This window comes from Bos mutus, chromosome 23 (assembly GCF_027580195.1).
Source record: "Bos mutus isolate GX-2022 chromosome 23, NWIPB_WYAK_1.1, whole genome shotgun sequence".
Taxonomy (NCBI): Eukaryota; Metazoa; Chordata; class Mammalia; order Artiodactyla; family Bovidae; genus Bos; species Bos mutus.
Window position 1 is genome coordinate 46491765 of NC_091639.1, and position 21748 is coordinate 46513512.

Sequence of the window (21748 nt, forward strand, 5' to 3'; positions counted from 1 at the left end):
AATTCGGGAAACCTGGGTTCGACCCCTGGGTTGGGAAGAGCCCCTGGAGAAGGGAAAGGCTGCCCACTCCCGTAATCTGGCCTGGAGCACAGAGTCGGACGTGGCTGAGCGACTTTCAGCTTCGTGTTTAACCTAGTGAGGTGGAGAGTGAGGGAGGTCTGCCTTTCTCCCTTCAGGAGGGTAAAATAAGCCACCGAATAGTTCTGCTTCATGCCCAGCATCACGAAGACAAACTGCCCCACTGGCACGGCCAGCATGGAGAACTGTACCAGTGAAAAGAGGGACATGTTTTTAATTCACTGGGACAATGGTATCTTTGTATAATGCCTTTAATACCAGGATTCACTGGGAAATATTTTCACCCACTAGAGAAAAATCAGGACTTTGTCAGCTCCCTTTGACGATTCTTTCCAGGAAACATCTCAGGCATGTATCAAGGCAGCCACATTCATCAGTGACATTTACAAAACATAATTCTTTTCAAAAATCTCAATCTAAATACACACTGGAAATGCTCATACTAAAATTCTATTTTATTTTCATGGATATCTACCCATTCGAATATATAATCCAGCTAAGATAAAACAGGTTCAAGCTCCAAAGTCTATTTAATATTTGAACTAAGTCTCTATGAATTTTTAAACTATTACTTTTTATTTCATGTATCCATTTAACACACTTCAGAAAGATCTAGTAATAAAATCATAATCCTAACTTTTAAAATATGCTTAAAAATACTACTTCTGCAACATTTCCTGGTTAGTATAACAAAACTCATAACATATAGTTTATATCAAATATACACTTAATGTTCAAATGTCATTGCTACCAACTTCTCTAAGCCTCAGTGTTCATATTGGTGAAATGCTATGCTATGCTATGCTAAGCCACTTCAGTCATGTCCGACTGTGTGTGACCCCATAGACGGCAGCCCACCAGGCTCCCCCGTCCCTGGGATTCTCCAGGCAAGAACACTGGAGTGGGTTGCCATTTCCTTCTCCAATGCATGAAAGTGAAAAGTGAAAGTGAAGTCACTCAGTCGTGTCCGACTCTTAGCGACCCCATGGACTGCAGCCTACCAGGCTCCTCCGTCCATGGATTTTCCAGGCAAGAGGACTGGAGTGGGGTGCCACTGCCTTCTCCGATTGGTGAAACGGCAGTAGTTAAATAGTTATGAGATTCAGAAATGAGAGAGAACTCATTTGCAATACACTACCCGGTGCCTGTCATATAAGTGCATGTGTGCTAAGTCACTTCGGTCGTGTCCAACTCTGCAACCCTGTGGACTGTCGCCTGCCAGGCTCCTCTGTCCATGGGATTCTCCAGGCAAGGATACTGGAGTGGGTTGCCATGCCCTCCTCCAGGGGATCTTCCTGACCCAGGGATCAAACCCAAGTCTCTTATGTCTCCTGTAGTGGTTCTTTACCACTAGGACCACCTGGGAAGCCCTAACAATGATTAATACCAAGAATTTTTTCTAATGTTATGTCAACTACACCCCTTTTTAAAAAAAAGAGGAAAAAGACTATTTTAAAACAGCATTTTCTTTTTTTGATAAATATTTATTTGTTGTTGTTCAGTAGCTCAGTTGTGTCCGACTCTTTGCAGCCCCATGGACTGCAGCAGGCCAGGCTTCCCTGTGCTTCACCATCTCCCAGAGGTTGTTCAAACTCATGTCCATTGAGTCGGTGATGCCATCCAACCATCTCATCCTCTGTCACCCTCTTTTCCTCCTGCCCTCAATCTTTCCCAGCATCAGGGTCTTTTCCACTGAGTCAGCTCTTTGCATCATTTACTGAATTAACTGGGTTCCATCCATCTACAGCTAAGCTAAAGGTCTATTTAACAGCAGCTTTAAATGAATTTTTAAAACTCCAAACTATGTTTTGTAATGAACATACACTATAAGAGATTTTCTACAAATTAAAAAGACCCCAAGTATCTTCAACTGTAACTTCTATAACAAAGTCATTGCACCCCATCCTGTCCCCACACATACAGCCAACCATCAGCCACGCTGTAAGTTTCTGAAGTAAGCTCCTATTGAACCAGCCTTCCATCCAACCACCCCAATCTTTTGGTGGCTTCCTGAGGCTCCCATCCCATTCAGCCTCCACACTGTTACCAGAGGTATCTTCCTGAAACTGATCTAATACCCTGGCAAAGATCATGAGAGTTCCCTGCCTAGAGAAGAAACCCCAAATCTGGTGCTGGCTATGGCATCCCAGGCTCTCTTCAACCTGGTCCATATTCAGCCAGATCCACCTTCCCATAACCGCCACCCCATCCCATTCAGCCAAACTCTCCAAATGAGTTCTGTGGTTCTGCTAATGCAACAGAATTGCCCCGCCAGACCCTCCCCCTGAGGCTCTCCCCCCTGCCACCTTCAGCCTCTGTTCACGGAAAATCCCACTTGACCTGAAGGACAGAGTTTTCCCCAATACCCAACCCCAGGAGGACTATTTGCTTCCTCTTCTGAATGAAAAGAGAGTAGAGTAGAAAACTATGACAATTATAATTACATTAAAGGAATAGACCATACAGTGAAATATTACTCAGCCATAAAAAAGAAATAATGCTATCTGAGGCAACATTGATAAACCTAGATATTATCATACTAAGTGAACAAGTCAGACAGAGAAAGACAAATATCATAAGCTATCTCTTATATGTGGAATCTTAAAAAAAGATCAAGTGAACTTTAATTTATAAAACACAGACTCACAAACATAGAAAACAAACTTAGGGTTACCAAAAGAGAAAGGGGGGAGATAAATTAGGAGCTTGGGATTAACATTTTCATACTACTATATATAAAATAGGTAATCAAGATATTGAGTATAGTTCCCAGTACTATACAATAGGTCCTTGTTGGTTACCTATTTTATAGAGAGTAGTATGTATATGTTAATTCCAAACTCCTATTTTAGTGGTGGCTTATTAGTTCCATTTTCCTTACCAGGACCTCCTGTTTTAAAATATTTATGCATGCAAATGGTTATTAGGGTGCCTGGTCAGGGTGGGCAGTTTCAGTCAGGGTGCTTCCTCTAATATTCCCCTTTCTTCCCATCTAGAATTGAGATGCAAAGGCTGGAAGAGCAGAAGCCATCTTGTAACCCGAGAACAACCACATGATGGCCAAGAAGCAACACACAAGTCTGGGTCCTGGTGGCAAAGAGAGGTTCCCCACAGAACCCAGTCCCTGAGAAAAAGAAAACATCATCAACTGTTCTTTGTTACAAACATCCAAACACAATCTTAGCTAACACTCATTACTAGTTAAACCTATTTCATTTTTTAAAAGAAAAGAAAAAGCCCAGACTAATACCACCGTAACTAGCTACAAGTAGCACTATCGCGATGTGCAATGCTCAGTCACTCAGTCATATCTGACACTTTGTGACCCCATGGACTGTAGCCCTCCAGACTCTTCAGTCCATGGGATTTCCCAGACAAGAATACTGGAGTGGGTTGCCATTTCCTTCTCCAGGGTTCTTCCCAATCATGATGAGGCCCTACTAAAGACCACTCACTACACAACTGACTATGAATCTCAAAGAGGAGATGAAATCTGAAATCAAGATTTTGCAGAATCCTGAAGCCAACTGAAAACCACTGAGGTCACATGGATTGAAGGGGGCAAAGTTCTCTGAAATCTTTACACTCCAGCTTCCAATTCAGCCAGCACCAGAATTAATTTACACAGTAAAAGATAGGATTTTGACCATTCATGTATCTGTGTATGCCTTAAAAGTGAACTGAAAATGAAAATTACAGCTGGAATAGTTCTCAGTTCCTTTTGTCACCATGCACAAAAGCAGAATCACGGGGCCTTAACGTGAAAAGGGATTAAAGCAACTCCTCAGCGTTTTCATGGAAAATAGAAACTTCTGTCTTTTTTCTTAATCAAAGAGGTTTTTTCCATGATCTATACACACAGATTGGAGAAGGAAATGGCAACCCACTCCAGTACTCTTGCCTGGAAAATCCCATGGGCGGAGGAGCCTGGTAGGTTGCAGTCCATGGGATCGCTAAGAGTCGGACACGACTGAGCAACTTCACTTTTACTTTTCACTTTCATGCATTGGAGAAGGAAATGGCAACCTACTCCAGTGTTCTTGCCTGGAGAATCCCAGGGACAGAGGGGCCTGGTGGGCTGCCGTCTATGGGGTCACACAGAGTCAGACACGACTAAAGCGACTTAGCAGCAGCAGCAGCATACACAAAGATACATAGTCATACATAAGTAAGAAATCTGCCGCTCAGCTTTCACAGAGAATAGTAAGAAACCCTTGTTATAGTTATTTGAGGATAACTGATTAATTTCCAGGTCAATGGGAAAATACTCATTTTCTTGGACCAAAATAATTTACCTTCCTTGTCCATTAAGTCTAAAATGTATAGAATACAATTCATTGGATTCACATTCAGTTCAGTTCAGTTCAGTCGCTCAGTCGTGTCTGATTCACATTAGCGCTCTCATTTTCACACTTAACATCAATTTTAAAAATTAACAATGTGTTGAGAAAAGAAAATCTTCCATCACAGACTCAAACAGCAGAATTTCACAGTGACAGCTAATTAATACTAGGAATATAATAATACACAGAAATTAATTCTAATAACAATATGTAAGTTGGTTTCCTTATACTGACAGGAAAGACAAGAGGGATACTGGGCATCTTTTATGCTAACCTACTAAAAATGTCTTATATTACATGGTAAATACCCTGGATAATTCACTGTAAGATATTAAAGAAAGTCACTGATATGGGCTATTTCTAGTATAAACAATAATAAAGAAATATGTTTTATTTGTAAATAAATGCTTTTATTCACCCTGCCTCTGGCAATCTGCTGAAGTAATGAGATTTTTTTTTTTTAATTAGATGCCTTGAACATCCTGGCAATAAATACATTTTATAAGTAAAGGCCCTGGAATATGAATCAGAACACGGCACCCTTCTCTGCAGCAAATAGCTCTTTCTGTGTTATTCTAATTCAACAGACAGTTGCCTCTTTTCACTCAAAAGTAAGGACCAAAGCAAGACCCAAGAATAGACTACACCATAAATAATTAGGGCTCACTCACTTGCCGCTATTCTTGTTCTGATCCAGAAGGCTAGGTTTGAAGTTCTTCCAAAGCCATCTGAGGACTCAACTCTCAACTTCTAAACCTAATAGTCATAATTGCTAACGTTATACATTACTGTAATTCTCCATTTCTGTCAACAGACAAATTCTGAATTTGTTACAGCTGACCCACACTTTCAACAGCTGGGGCATATGATCACTTGGCAACCTGATAACACTCCAGCCAAACGCAAAGTCACCCTGGAATCAAGGAACTTGGTCAGAAATGAATATTGAAATAAGCTCTCAAGTTCAAATGGGAATGGAAAATGTTTTGAACAATGCACGATTTCAGAAAATGGAACAACTGTACTTTGAAAGTTGAGTGAGCTGACACTCCCTATTCACAGCCTACAATTCTTTTCTGATTAGATCAGCCCCCACAGCAAGTCATCGGGATAATAAGCACTGTAATGAAGTCATCGAATTGGATACTGATGGGAAATCATAACCGGCTTCAAAATACATCGGGAAACAATGAGTTTTCCAGGTCTCTAGCTTTCCACATAACACACTGGCCAATACTCTTACTTTTCTTTCCAAGACCAGATGAAACACAGAACATCTATAAAGCCGAGGACAAACTGATGACTTATGCGTTTTAACACAACAAAGAAGATGAAGGAAACAACCTCCACTTTTTCAGCAAATTCGGGACTACAAGTTTGAAAAAGTGGATGTGTAAAGTTCCATACTGATTATTAGGCTATAATGAAAATGAGATAAAGTGAAATCGGCAACGATCTCCAGGATCTTCTATTTCCTTTTACTTCCAAAGGCAAATAAAAACCATCTTTTACAGAATGTCCACTTCCTCAAGGCAAGTCAAATCAGCACCTCAGTTATTTCTGTTTTCTAAGTCATCTGCAAGTACCCACATGTCACAGAGGTAAAACTTGATGGGACAAAAATTCATACAGCTATCTTTTTTTTTTTTTTTTTAAGTAAAAAAGGTATTTACTTTCAAACTTTCAGACTCTTTCTTTCTGACCTTAAAGAACACAGGTGTACCTGTTCCATAAGGTTTATTAGTGTATTGCAATATCTCTCATTTTTAAGGTTCTGGAACAAATGATTAAGAATCTTATTTTCAAATGGAAGTATAGATGTAAACATGAGTGTATTGGACACGAACGCATATACAGATGCTACAAATGTGCTTTAGCCTAAAATATCATAGCACTTGCTCGGTGGTAGTATCATACAATAGAGCCTTGGCACAGAGGAATTCTGATTGTGCTGTATACAGAATTCTACATGCATTAAAGGAATGTCAAAAATAAAATATGTTCTAGAAGGAGATGAAACATGTTCATGTAGATTTTGAGCTTTGGGGGGAGGGGGCCTGGAATTTAATTATTCAGTTCATGCATCTTTAACCATATAATCCCCATTCAATTTACAGAAATTGAGTTTAAGACCAAAGCAAATATTCAAAAGAAGCAAGACCACTTGAAATCAACTGATGAAACAGGCCACGATTCACCATTAATATATTAAGGCTCTTAGCCATCCCTGGGTGTGGAGCGCTTAAGTAGAGCCACAGTTAGGAGATTGTCTAGACATATTGAAAGACAATGTCCAGAGACTAAAAGACCCTTTAAGATGAGAAAGTGTTCTTTAATCTAACCTCTCATTTAACTATAAAGTCAAAATAAACACAATGCTAAAACGTCAATACTATTTATCATAGAATTTCCCCAACGTAAAGGACAGGCAGAAAAATATCTCAAAATATACTCCTTTACCTTTAAATTTACAACAGACTCTCTGACGAAAGTCTTTCATCCATCACACTATCAAGTAACCTTTACGATAGGTAGGAATAGATTTAATATAGTCACGAACCATAAACTTTTCAAATAAAATCATTTTAAGAAAAACGATTTGGTGATTCTCTCAGTGGTGAAACAGTCCATTTATTTAAGAAGCTAAGAACCTTTTTTTAAGGGTTAACCAATACCCCGTATCAAGCAAGGTCAGCAATGCCTTAGTAATCCCACGGAGAATGAACCTGTAACCACCCTCCCAGCAAGAAGGATGATTATGGGTAGTGCTTAAGAGCTTTCTACAAAGGAGAAAAACGCAAGGTGCCTCTTGGAAACCAAACCCCTCCCCCGCACTGTACTGCCCATCCGACGGTGTCTCCCGGCCATCGCCCACCCGGCCACCCTCCCTGCGGTGCGATACGGAACCCCGTCCCCCAAAGACCAGGTTCAGTCCCAGGACTGGTCCAGACACCTGTTTACTTGTGCCCAAGCAGCAGTGGCTCCTGTCAAGCAAAGGAGACGGTCACCCCGCAGGTCTGTGCCCCGCCCAGGCGGCGGGGGCGACATACCTTTGTACCTCTCCAGGACATCCTCGTAGGCCTGGAGGTACTCCTGCTCGTCCACGCACAGGTAGGCGGCCGGGGAGAGGTACCCCGCCATGCCCAGGTTTATCTCAGCGGGGACCGGCCGAGCCCCCTCTCCCGCTCGAAACCCGGACAGGACCGCAGTCAGCGAGGGGCAGCCGCGGGCACGGAAACGCGCGAGGAGGGGGGAGCGCCGGGGGGAGCGCCGGGGCGCACAGGGGTTCGGCCGGGGAGACGCCCCGGGGTCTCAGCAACGGTCCGTGCAGGCGAGCCCGGCGGCGGCGCGCGGCGCCACGCGGCGCGGGGGAGCCCGGGGCCCGGCGAAGGCGGGCGCGGGGCGACGGGCGCCTGCACCCTCGTGAGCCGAGGCGGCGGCCGCCTGGGCCCGGCTCTGCGCGCCCGCTCGGGGCCGGGAGGACGCGCGCGCTGCCTCCGCCCGCGGTGCTCCGCGGCGCATCTGCGGCATTTCCTGGCCGCCGCGCCGCAGACGCGCGCCCGCGCCCGGGAGGGGGAGCGCGGGGAGGGGGCGGGCGAGAGGGCGGGCGGGCGGCGGCCTCCGGCGGGCAGCGCCCGGCCCCTCCCCGGCCCGCCCTCCCCGGGCGCGGGGCGCCGCCCGGATCCCAGGGGCGAGGTTTCTATTTGGGACCCACAACAGGTGCCTGGGAAACAAAGCCGCGGATCGCGCCTCCCGCGCTCGCAACCCCCGCGGGGCTCCGGGGGAGACCGGGGGAGCCTCCGGGACCGGCCGGCCGCGCGGAAGGGCCGGGCCCCGCGACAGCGCGGGGCGCACGGGCGGGGGAGCCGGGGTCCGCGCCTCGGGGGCCGCCTGCGCCTGCGCGCCCCGCAGCCCCGGCCCGGCCGGCGGCCCCTCCCTGCCGCCCCCCAGAGCCTGGCCGCGCCGCTGCGCCGCCAGAGACACCAGGCTCCGCCACCCGCTCCTCCCCGCCGCGGATCACCCGGCGGTGTGATGTGGCCAAGTGACTTACCCTGTCTTCATCAGGATAATCATATCATAAAGTTCATCATATCATATCATCATATCACAAACGTGTGACATGTCAACATTGTACGTGTTCGCTGTTACTATTATCAGATGAGCCACTTCATTGTTGACTCTGATTGATGACTCTGGCCACATCTCCCCTCCCTATTTCTTCTTTCATGAGTACTGACCTTTTGTCCTTGATGAGTCTTTTTTTCTTTTTTAGTGATGTGAATCTGGTCCGATTTCCATGAATTGTTACATGGGAATGAGTAGTCTTGAGAACACTGTATACTCTGGATAAAACTTCCTTAAGTTAGAATTGGAAAGCTTTACTTCGCATTAGTAATTGGCCTATGTGACTCCAAACAGAATAAGACCACCCTTCTCTTTTCTATCCTGACCACTGACCTGAGTTTGATCTCACATCCCACTAAGCCTTTAGGATCACTAGAATTTTCTTGCGACTTGGCATGCATTTATGTGCACATTAGCTCATGAAGCAACAAGCATGATCCATATGGGACACCTAGAACTGAAAGGATTAGCAATTCAATCCCTAAGAGTCGTTCCATTTACAAATCACATATGTACAAATAAGTCTCTCAGAACTCTCCTGTCTCTCATGGACACAGAGAACAGAGTTGTGGTTGCCAGGGGGTACAGGCTTGGGGGGAGGAATGGAGTGGAAGCTTGGGATTAGCAGATGCAAACTATTATATATATGATAGGTAAAAAACCAGGTCCTACTGTATAGCATAGGGAACTAGTATCCCGTGATAACCATGAGAGAAAAAAAAATGAAAAAAAGAATATATATATAACTGAATCACTGCTGCTGTATAGCAGAAATTAACACAACATTGTGAATCAATTTTACTTCAATTTTTAAAAAAATTTAAACTGTCTTGTCTCCCTCCCAATGAATAAGGTCATTGAGGGCACAGTCTGAGCCTTAATCAGAAATTGCCACCCAGTAGCTTCCCTGATAGCTCAGTTGGTACGACTCCTGGGTCCAGAAGATCCACTGGCGAAGGGATAGGTACCCACTCCAGTATTCCTGGGCTTCCCTTGTGGTAAAGAATCCGCCCACAATGCGGGAGACCTAGGTTTGATCCCTGGGTTGTGAAGATCCCCTGGAGAAGGGAAAGGCTACCCACTCCAGTATTCTGGCTTGGAGAATTCCATGGACTATATAGTCCATGGGGTCACAAAGAGTCGGACACGACAGCGACTTTCACAAGCACCCAGTTTTGTAAATATAATAACTGCACACTCAAGTGATTTTTAACTGTTCATTTAAGGAACTAGTCAAAAGGAACAAGCAGCACTGGTAGTTGTTGGGGTAAATGTATATTCCTGGAATGATAATCGAGGCTCAATCTGCTAATAATCTTAGTGTATTCCACGAGGAAGCGGCAAAAGCACAGCAGTTTAGAGCTTGGTCCCCCAAGTCAAAATGGCCTGAATTCAGATCCTAGCTCCACCACTTCCTAGAACCTCGGGAAAAGTCTCTCCTCTTTTGGCAGATTTCTGGCCTGAAAAAAATGGAGAAAATAAGAGTGTGTGTGCTCAGTCACTCGGTCATGTCCAACTCTTTGCAATCCAATGCAAAGCAGCCCTCCAGGCTCCTCTGTCCATGGAATTTTTCAGGCAAGAATACTGGAGTGGACTGCCATTTCCTACTCCAGGGGATCTTCCCGACCCAGAGATCGAGCCCGTGTCTCTTGGGTCTCCTGCATTGGCAGGTGGATTCTTTACCACTGTGCCACCTGGAAGCCCTGAAAATAACAGTGCCTACTTCACAAAATTGTCAAGAAGCCTGAATGAGATAACATATGGGCTTCCCTTGTGGCTCAGTTGCTAAAATATCCGCCTACCATGTGAGAGACCTGGGTTCAATCCCTGGGTTGGGAAGATCCCCTGGAGAAAGGAAAGGCTATCCACTCCAGTATTCTGGCCTGGAGAATTCCATGGACTGTATATACAAAGAGTCGGACATGACTGAGCGACTTTCACTTTCACTTTTCATCAGGTGCATAGGGCCATCAGTCAACCCTCACTCACAGAGCATTTACCGTGTGTCAGGGAATTTGCAAAATGTTTTGCATTTACTACTTTAATCACCATAGCCACCATGATCCTTGGATAGACAAAATGAAGCTAAGAAGTAAATGTTCAGTAAATTGTCCAAGAAAACACAACCAGTTTGGGATAGAGGAGGAATTAAAATCCAAGTCTAACTCTGCCAAGATCTTTCAATTCTTCACTTCAAAGAATTCACATGGGACAAATATCCATAATTTAAAATAGCATCATCACTAACCAACCATGTACCTTCACAAGCACTTCAAGACTGAAAAACCCAGCTTACGATATCATGCAGGCAAAAACAGCAGATCTGCTGGTTATGATGTTAAAGAAAACAAAGCCCCTTTCCTTCCATGTTACCATGTCATTTTCACCTTGACCCTGAGATCAGGAGAGCATATATGGCATGATAGGCTCAGATTTTAACATGAAGACACTGCGATAAATGCAGAATCACTTTTAAAATTGTAAAGTATCAGACATGTGACATCGTCGCCAGGAAATGTACATCTGATTATCTCATCACACTGCTTTTTACATCTTCAAGTGATTCTGCACCACTGACAGCTAAATAGTCCAGTCTCTGCAGAATTGCTCCAAAGCGTCCTAATGGTTCCCACTCTTCCCTACAAATCCCAGGCTTCAGCTGCACAGATGACTTGCAGTTTCCACCTGAACCCACCTCCCTGCTGTGTGTCTGCAGCTCCATCCCGCGGACATGACCTCCAGTTTGCACCAGTCCATCAGGCTAGTGAAATCGCCCCTCCCGCAGCAAGCCCCCCAGCAGCCCTTCGGGAAGCTGCCGGCCTGCTCTCGGTCCGGGGTAATTAGACTCTCCCTCTGGGTTCTCCTCATCCAGGCCCTCAGAGCCGTCACAGCTGGCCTCTCACCCTGCTGTGACTCTCTCACTCGCGCGTGTGAGGTTAGAACTGCTTTCAAGGCAGAACCGAGTGTGCACCTTCATGTTGTCCCAGAAGCGTAATAAACATGTATTGAACGAGAGTGACTAACGGGATCCCCCAAACCATATGGTCTTCTCCACTCGAGGCATTTCCTCATTCCATTCTATTTTTACAACCTTAAACACAAATAACCGTGTCCAACTTTCAATTCCTTTATTACTAAATAATAAACACAGTGGACATCCCCACACCCTTTCTGACCCTTGCCCTGTCTCTTATTAGGGATGAACTTCACAGACAGATTAGGTTTCAGGCCAAGTGCGAAAATGCCTAATAAAATGAGAAGCTGAAACCTGAATGATATGTTTTCCAGCTCTCCACTGTACCACATCCCCTCAGATGACCTGTCCCCTTACCTGGATGCTGTGTGGCAAGTTTAACACATAATATATCTGAACTTCATAGTTTAGCCACATGATGATGAAACAGGTGTTTATTGACCCCTCAGCCTATGCTGTGTGTGTGAGGATGGATGTAACTTGTGTGCAATAGCCAATTTACCAGTGTTTATTTTAAACATGGTCATTAGTACACGTCCATACTAGAGCCGCTTATTCTGTCTGTTGTTTTATTTTCTTTTGTTCTATTTTTGAAGAACTAATGTAATCTTAAAAGTCCATAACTCGGAGGTCTCCAGTGCAGCAACTACCACTAACTTCATAGCAAACCCTTTACAGTAAGTAAGGTGTGGCCTCGCCCTCACAGAGCCGAGACTCCCCTGACCCCAGTGCCCACTTTTCCACTGCACCCCATCAGAACCCCCGGGTCCTCCATTCCCCACCGGCCGTACACGCCACCGGATACTACCGCCAGCCGCTGCTGGCTGCCTGTCTAGTAGTTTATGTGATCTCATCCCCCGACAAACAGGTGCCTGTCCTTCTCCCCTAGCCCCTCCTTCACTACCAAAAGCAAAATGCCCATCTCTGCCACAACCATCAAAACTCTCAGCCCAGGAGCACCTCCCGCCGTCCAGGCATCCTGCTTTGGAGACCCAGGCTTGCCACAGAGCACCACCTGTCACCATCTTCCCTTTCCGCCGAGATGAGTATCTGGTACCCTGGTTCCGGCACTGTTTCCTCCGCCCCCTGGGGGTGTCATGACCGGGCAGGGAATCCGGCCTTGGTGACTAGACCCTCCGGTGCCCGCCCAGCCCTCCGCAACCCCCCGGCTGCCCTGCTCACCCTCCCTTGGCTCCCAAACTGTTTCCATCCTCCCTGCCCTGCCCACCTCCACCCTCCGCGTCAAAGGCCTGGGCGAGACCAGCCAGCATCTCACAAAAGAAGCCAGGAGAAGCTCAAGGCTGTTGCCCCAGAAACCCAGATGAGAGAATGGCTGGCTGGGCGCTGTTTATTTTTCCCGTAATCAGAAAATCCCACTGAGGGGACCCTCGGGGGACTCTCGGCCACCATGGTGGCCAGGATCTGAGCTAGTCCCCTGCAGCCCCCTAGAAGGTAGACAAGTCCCAGCTCTGCATGATGGTGGGAAGCAAGAGAAACTGAGTGGGCAGGGGCCTGGGAGGGAGAGACGGAGGGGGAAGAGGCCCAATCCACAGTAAAAATCAACTCTGGTAAACACCTCGCCTTTGGCCTTTGCAAGAGAGGCCCCCGGGACACACCCCAACCTACCCCGTTGCCATTTCTGAGAAAAAAATTAGGTAACAACCACCTCAAAAAGCATAGGTCATATATACACAAACCACACAGGCACTGCAGGCTGGGGGATAGATTTCCACAGCAGGCTCAGCTTACAGCTGAGTAAAACAAGCCATCCCTTCTGGGACCTACAGGCAGTGCAAGGGAACACCAGGTAACAGAAGAGAAACATGGGTCCCTCCCATGTATTAATTAATCAGGGATGCATGATGGCTAAACCCTCAAAAGCACCAAAGGCAGGAGCTGCTATGAACATATGATGCTAATAGAGATGCTATGCTTAAAAAAAAAAAAAAAAAAAACCTGTAGAGAGCCCTACGCAATCTTGGGTACCAGAACCCAGGAATCTAGCCCCCTGATAAATCTGGTGGCTCGGAACTCCCAGGCAACAGGGAAACGAAGCTTCCAGCAAACACACTGTGAAACACTGAATTAATACTTTCAGATTGTCACGGTGGCGACTGCACATATATAGGAAACTTCAACGCAGATGCCTGTAAATATCCTCTTGGTTTCAAAGATATCGGGTCCTCCAACCAGAAGACAGGGCCAAACAGCTTAGTCACTAGCAGACAGGGCCAATTGCTCCTTCGATAAAATCGGGACAGAAAGTAAACATGGTCATCCTCCTCCCCCACCTTAAGCCTCAGCTCCCGGCCAGACAGGGACCCCGGGGAGCCGGTGGGTGAATTTCCACCTCTCCGCACCCCCCAGCCGGGCCCCCTCTCCGCTCGCTCTTACCTGCGATCCTAAGCACAGCCCTCTCCGCGGGGTCCAGCACCGAGCCCCCGTGGATCTTTCTTTTCGATCGCTCATGTTTAGGCAAATTCCAGGGTAAGGTGTCTCCAGGAGCTGGAGATGCAGAGCCAGATTTCTGGCTGAAATCATCTTCGTCAGAAAAATCCGCAGAGGAAGACATGGAGCAGCGATAGGACGCGTTCCCGGAGCTCTACAGGGGATGACACAGAGAAAAGCATCAATGGCAGGGCACTCGCGTCAGCTCGTCCATTTCAGCAGCCCCCTCCCTGCCCCCAAAGGGAGTCCGCTGTCCCCCACCCTCCTCCGAGCGGCGGGGGGAACGCGCCCCAGGGCTGACCCCAGCGCTCACCATCTTCTCCGGCCCCGGCTCCAAGCCCAGCCACAAGGCCTGGGCAGCTCCGGTTCCAGGAAGATGGGCACCCAAGTGTGTGGCCTGTGGTCCGGCCACCAGCTCACAGATGACTGGCCCAACAATGAAGCCAGAATCCACAGCCTTCCTGTTACAAATCTATAGTATCTGGCTCCCCCACCAGGCCGGGACCGAGATTTTCCATTACGAGCTGCTGCTTAATTCATTAATGCAACTCACTCCAAGTTGCAAACACAAAGCACAAACGCAGGATGCTGAGTCCTGACTCCTTTCCGCTTCCCCTCCGAGTCTCCCCTCCGACCAGGTTTGAGCCCCTCGTTCTTTTCAGTTCATTTTTTTTTCCTGAGTTTGAAGCTAGTTCCCAGACTCTTCTGGAGGAAGGAGGGAGGAGGGGCTGATTCTGAGAAGAGCCTTTTCTGCAGACCTGGAGAGTACAAAAGGCTGTTTGCCGAAGCCAAAGGCAGCGCCAGTAAACAAACGTCTGAACTCGGTTTGGAGCTCTAGAGATCATATAAACTTCGAGCAGAGGAACAGCTGCCAGCGATGGAGACGGAGGGATGCGGTGGGGAGGGGAAAGAGCTCCCCGGCCCGGCCTGCCCCGTCATCACACGCGGAAACCGGAGACGCGGCTCGGACCCGCGTGCGCGGCCTGAGCTCGGTCCTCCCTGCAGGAGCGGAGCCGGGCGCAGGGCGTGTCCGGCTGTCTGCCCTGCAGGGAAAAGTCACCAGTCATTAGCCCTTCCTCTTTGGTTGGGTTAAGTTTGTGATAATCTAGTGAGCCACTCATTTACCACTGAAAGGAGGCTGCTAACTGTGCTGTGAACAGGGTTATAAACAAGATAAAGCATCCATGGGAAAAAAAAAAAAAAAGGCTGTGTGACAACCTCCCAAAGCACGAGGGATAAACCAGAAGTGAATCAGGATCTGGCCTCCGTCTAGTCAGGCATGACCGACATGAAGTCCTGATGCACATGTAGTGACCAACACCATCATTTTAAAAGCAAACATACTATTTCCTGCAAACTGTCTTAAGATTTATCTTTGGCTTTACTCTTTCCCCTCAAAAGCAGTTTTCCATTTTACATGAAATGCATCGCTTTGGCTAATTATCAATTTATTTAGATTTTGTGTGTTTTCTTAGTGGAAATCGTGTACTAGGCAAATAAATAAATTCCACTGATTTTCTGTATTCATTGGAATCCACAGAGTTGTGAGGAGGCATTAAGTCAGTCACAGGATGCTACTATCAACCTACTTTATTTTCCATGTTTTTCTGAAAATTCGTCCTGAGCTCTATAAGGCTGTGATGCTGGATAGGTCCACAAAAAAGGATGACATTCTTAAAGACTTTCAAAAGGGTAACGGGTTTCCTTGGTTGCCTTCTGTCTTCCTTAAACTGGCTTCCAACCTGTCCTTAAGAAAGGTCAACTTTTATCTGTGAGCTTGTATTTCTTGTTGTTTCATGCACTCTTTCAGTGAGAGTAGTCATTTGGTTGTTTAGAGACAGACTTGGGGAATAAATGGTTAAAGGACCACCCCCATCCAAAAACTCTGATTATTGATTTTTGTAGATGAAGTAAATTTTTCTAATGATTAGAGTCTCAGCTAATGGAACAGCAAAACATGATTTATGCCATGACATAAACACCACTCATCACCCAGCCAGATGGGAACATCTACGACCCTGGACCCAAGGGTGTTTGACTGGTGCAGCCTCTCATCTGGACGTGTCCTTGGTGAATGGGTAAGAGAGAAAGGAAGACAAGGCAATCAGCAGCACCTCTTTCAACAACACAGCGCAGGGAAATACACACGCAGACGGAGGGAAAGCACGCTGGCTTGTACACAGCCAAGTCTCTCCCAGGCTGCAGGACTCGAGTGCTAACCATCAAAGCATTTGGTTTTTCCCCACAACAATCTTCATGAACACTCTTTAAATATAAGGTAAACTATACAAAATTAGGCCCATGTGAACCTTGGAAACTGAGAACAGATTTTTTTTTTTTATCATTTACATGCTTCATATTCTGAGAATTACCTTTTAATTCACTTTTTAAATTTTAGACATATGCACTCGGCAGTACAGAAATTTTTTTCTATATCTTTTTAGCCTTATCTGGCTGCTTTATTGAATTTGAATTTTCTATTTTAATTGGTGGTGTTTGCTGTTGGCTGTTTAGCTGCCAACAAGATAGAGACTAAATTGGCCACCTTTTAAGGGCTATTGAATTTAGTCTTTTAGGTTTTAAGTGTGTGATTAAATGAATGCTTTTATTTTAATCAATGAAGGTTGTCTATGGTTTCTGTCTTCAAATTTGGGGAAAATATATTTCGAATCTTAGTAAATTTGCATTCTTTCTAATGTCAGTGGCATCCATGCCAGTGAATCAAGCAGACTTTCTAAATCAAGTGTTCCAGGTGGGAGGCTTAAAATTCCACCACTCACCTGTCCTTTCCTAATATCAGGCAAACTGGATGAACCATTGATAATTGTTTTTCTGTTTCTTTTTTATTTAATATTTGATGAGGTGAAAGAAGAGAGTGAAAAAGTTGGCTTAAAACTAAGATCATGGCATCTAGTCCCATCACTTCGTGACAAATAGAAGCAGAAAAAGTAGAAGCAGTGACAGATTCTCTTGGGCTCCAAAATCACTGCAGATGGTGACTGCAGCCATGAAATTAAAAGACACTTGCTCCTTGGATGGAAACCTATGACAAACCTAAAAAGCATATTAAAAAGCAAAGACATCACTTGGCCAACAAAGGTTTGTACAATCAAGGCTATAGTTTTTCCAGCAGCCCTGTATGGATGTGAGAGTTGGACCATAAAGAAGGCTGAGAACTGAATAATTGATGCTTTTGAACTGTGGTACTGGAGAAGATTCTTGAGAGTCCCTTGGACTGCAAGGAGATCAAACCTGTCAATCCTAAAGGAAATCAACCATGAATATTCATTGGAAGGACTGATGCTGAAGCTTAAGCTCCAGTACTTTGGCCACCTGATTCAAAGAGCAGACTCATTGGAAAAGACCCTGATGCTGGGAAAGATGGAAAGCAAAAAGAGAAGGGGGCAGCAGAGGATGAGATGGTCAGACAGCATCAACGACTCAATGGACATGGATTTGAGCAAACTCTGGGAAATGGTGAAGGACCGAAAAGCCTGGCCTGCTACAGTCCGTGGCGTTGCCAAGAGTCGGACAAGACAGCGACTGAGCAACAAATTGAAGTACAATTGATTTACAATGTTGTGTTAGTTTCAGATGTACAGCAAAGTGATCCGGTTATACATATATATATATATATATTCTTTTTCCTGAGAATGGATTAAAATGAAGCTGCTTTGAAGTCGACTGACCCTCCAAAACTACTCTTTATTGATTTGAAATGACTTGCCACTTCACAACTCTGCCATGGGGGTTAAAGGAAAGAGCTGGGGGTACAGTCCTTTCTTTTGGAAAAAGCAAATGTGTTTTCTGACCCAAAGTCCAGGCCTCGCCTTCGATGTGGGGCTTAAAGTTCAGACAAAGGAAGAGAACTCTTGGGACCAGAAAAGGCCCAAGTTCCTCCTGCTCTGCTCCTGTTGCCTAAGGTTTGATTCCTGTTAAAATATAAATATCTGTCTATAGGGAATTCATTAAGTAAGTGACAGTATATCCATACAATGGACTACTTTGCAGCAATTAAACAAAAATGTTATTGATCTACATTTAGCAAAGTGGGAAGGGTGCATACAGAATGATTCCTATTAAAAAGTCTGTGTGTGTGTGTGTGTGTGTGTGTGTGTGTGTGTGTGTGTATGTGGAAATGAATAGAAAGATAGATGATATCTAGACAAATAGGCAGACAGGTAACTATCTACCAGAGTGTAAACAGCAGTTATCTCTGGGTGATGACTAATGCTATGAATGAATTTAATTTTATTCCTTATAATTTTTTAACGTAAAACAAACAGTATACAAAAAGATTACTGAAAGGGAGAAGATACTACATCAAGGGTCAGAGAAAATATCAAAGGCTATAGAAAGAAACAACCATTTAACCCAGTGATTTTAACTGTCTGGGGCTCATGGACACCTCTAAAAGTCAGACCAGAGCCCATAAGCAAAGACACACAAACTTCAAGTGTGATTTTATGGGATTCACTGGCTCCGGGCTAAGCCCCCAAGTTACATCATCAACTGTCAACCCCATTTGGCCTGCGTGTTGAAAACAAAAAAAGTGGGGAGTGGGAAAGAATGTGCAGTATTCAAAAGTGAAGAAAGGTAATTAGGAGAGTAAAGACAAAGCTGGCCCAGGTCATCATGGTTTAATATTTAGCCTTTTTCCGTAAATAAAGGACTGTGAGAGTCCTCCAGTCTGACAGCGGATCTCTGCGACCAAGAACAAACAGCTAGGCTGTGAGGGACAGAGACCCACGCACTGTGTCAGCACAGCCTCCTTGGGAAGGCGGTCTGAGCAGCTGGATTAGATCACCAAAAGCGAGCAAAGGGACCTTCCTAATCGCCAATTCACTCCCACGGTGCAAAAACAACCCAGATCTCCTAAAGCCAGGATAGTGACATAATGCGGCATTTTTAGCAGGGGAACTAAACAATAATCGCTCTAATTGAAACCCCAGTGGGGGATCTGGACTAGCACAATGGAGCTGCCTACCCTGGAAGCCGCCCAGCCTCAGCACCCGGATCTGGAGGAAGGTGCCAGGAAACTGCCTTGGCCCAGCATTCTCTGAAGGCAGCAAGAAATCAGTGCGGAGATAAGACCCGGAGACGTAGCCAGACAGCCCAAGGCCCAGAGGCGGACACGTGGGCTCTCACAAACGCGCACACCTGAGACGTCGGCAGGCTGCTGTAAGCACGGTTCCAAAAATTTAACAAGAAAATAAAAAGCCTGTGAGGAATCAATTAGACAAATTCAGATTGAGGGATATTCGAAGATAATTTTATCCTGGACTCTTTCAAAGAGGAAAAAGGTCAATGTCACAGAACACACACACTACCCAAAGTGGCTGCTGCTGCTGCTAAGTCACTTCAGTCGTGTCCGACTCTGTGCAACCCCGTAGACTGCAGCCCACCAGGCTCCACCGTCCCTGGGATTCTCCAGGCAAGAACACTGGAGTGGGTTGCCATTTCCTTCTCCAATACATGAAAGTGAAAAGTGAAAAGGAAGTCGCTCAGTCGTGTCTGACTCATCGCGACCCCATGGGTGCCATCGCCTTCTCCGACCCAAAGTGGGGACTCTGCTCAATTTAAAAAGACAATGGAAGCCTAACAACACAGTTATGAGCCTTGGTGGGAGTCTGAATTTCTCTTTAAGCTAAAAAGACATGTTAGGGACAACGGGGAGAATGTGCACCTGGATCACCAACTGTTTATTAGCTGATACTGGGAGACTGCTGTCAATTTTCTGAGGTGTGCAAATGGTATGCTGGTTGTGCAGAAGAGCATCCCTATCTAAATTCACTCTGCCGCACTCGCTCTCAGCTGTTTCCATATAAACAGGAATTGGTAAACGTGGCAACAGCTTAACAGTGAGTCTTCACTGTACTGCTCTCCCAACTTTGCTGTAAATTTGAATATTTTCAAAATGAAGGGCTGGGGAAACACAGAGCAAGGTCTTTTATGGTTTGTGTGTGTTGCTTAGTCCAGGCCTGTTCTCACAAGATCAGATCCCCTGGGTTTATATCCTCGGTGACAGAACCTAACTAAGTAATTGCTCATGTGAAAGTCGCTCAGTCGTGTCCCACTCTGCAACCCCATGGACTGTAGTCTGTCGGGCTTCTCTGTCCCTGGGATTCTCCAGGCAAGGATTCTGGAGTGGCTTGCCATGCCCTCCTCCAGGGGAGCTTCCCAACCCAGGGAGCGAACCCAGGTCCCCCAGAGCATCTCATAGACACCTGGAGAAGAACCGAAACAGATGCCAACCTCAAAGGGACCCCAGATCTCTCTGCCTTTGTCCCAATCACAGTTACATCTTTCCAACAGGTGGAAAGATATTTAAAAGGTGCCTTGGTGTTATTCACTTAATACACAATCCAGCGAGCACAACATTGGTGCAGTATCACATAATTTTTATATATTTTATATAAACTCCCACCAAAAAAACAAAATTTAGAATAAGTGAAGATCCAGTTTTGTTTAAAACTCTGTTGATTAGGTAAGCACAAATACTAAATACTAACTTCTTACAAAGTGTATAAAAATACTTGATCTGGCCCAAGACTATTCTTCCATACTAGTTTTCTATTTGAAAATAAGTCCAAAAGAAGGGCACACTATGTGATTTTAGAGATCTCAAGGAAAACCATCTCTACCACAAAGAAATAGATGTGGAAGAAAACAGAAAATGTTGGAAAATGTGTTTAACCCGCTGAAGACAAAATGACTTAGGGAAAACTTTGGGGCTGTGTGCTTGTCTTAGTTTAAAATGTTTCCCAAACTAGTTGAACAATGCAGGTACTTGCTCATTGAATAAATGACTCCTAATCAGCCTCTTAACTGGAAGCTACCTTTAAATAGTAAGCGGGGAGACTTCTGGTTTGGTAGGGCCTAGGTTGGAGAAGGAAATGGCAACCCACTCCGGTGTTCTTGCCTGGAGACTCCCAGGGACGGGGGAGCCTGGTGGGCTGCCGTCTATGGGGTTGCAGAGAGTCAGACACGACTGAAGTGACTTAGCAGCAGTAGCAGCAGCAGGTCGGCTTTCACCCTCTTCTTTCAGGAGAGATTTGCAGAACTGTAAACCAGGAGGAGAGCCTGGTGAAGCTAGAGGAGAGCGGGTTGGGTGGAGGGGCGTCAGAGGGAGGTGGAGCTGGAAGGTTCTTAGATCCAATTCAGGGAGATTTGCGGCAGAAAGTGAAGGAAGTCCAAGGTTTCCTTCTAAGTGGAGAAGCCCAGTTCACCAGCCTCTGAAAGAAGGACACTGAGATTCAGGACACAAACTCTCTGCAGCGTGTGAGACTGTGTTCCGGTCACAGTGGTCCTTGGTGTTAGGTTTCCAGGGCAACCAGCCTCACTGATGGGATACAGGCAGGAGAAGTGCTCCCCAACACCTTCTGTAGCTCTGAGGGATGCTCTACAAGGTAAGCACCAGACTCATTTCCTGAAGAGCCTAGCCTCAGGTCTAGGCTGTCTTGGCTCAGCTCTCAGGCATTCTGCAAGACTTCCTTCCTTTCAATTTAACCAGCAAGTTCTCACTCTGCATCGTTTATTCAGTGACTGAGGTCAGGGGCTGGACTGAGCATTTTTACTCACTGTCCAATTTAATTCTCACAGTAACCCAGTAAGGAAGTATGATTAGGGAGGTTAAGTCACTTGTCCATAGGCGTTCTCTCAGTCCAAGGTGGAGCTGGAATTCCACCTGGGTCTTTTGGACACCAAAGTGCCCTAGAATGTCCCAGGCCTCAGAGGAACACAGAACACGCTCACAGCCCTCAAATCTCTTACCATGGAT

At 45.9% G+C, this 21748-nt stretch overlaps 1 protein-coding gene across 19 annotated transcripts in view; it reads right to left on the reverse strand.

Annotated features, from left to right (window-relative positions):
* The window catches only part of DST (dystonin), a 516386-nt gene that overhangs the window by 398615 nt on the left and 96023 nt on the right, over positions 1–21748 (reverse strand). For 13 of the 19 annotated variants that reach the window (XM_070361385.1, XM_070361379.1, XM_070361397.1 and 10 more), the window contains exon 4: positions 13915–14122. In XM_070361385.1, the coding sequence (XP_070217486.1) occupies positions 13915–14122 (208 nt within the window). Of the gene's footprint in view, positions 1–7471; positions 7716–13914; positions 14123–21748 lie in introns of those variants that run through there. The other 6 variants (XM_070361395.1, XM_070361394.1, XM_070361396.1 and 3 more) reach the window with 3 other exon arrangements.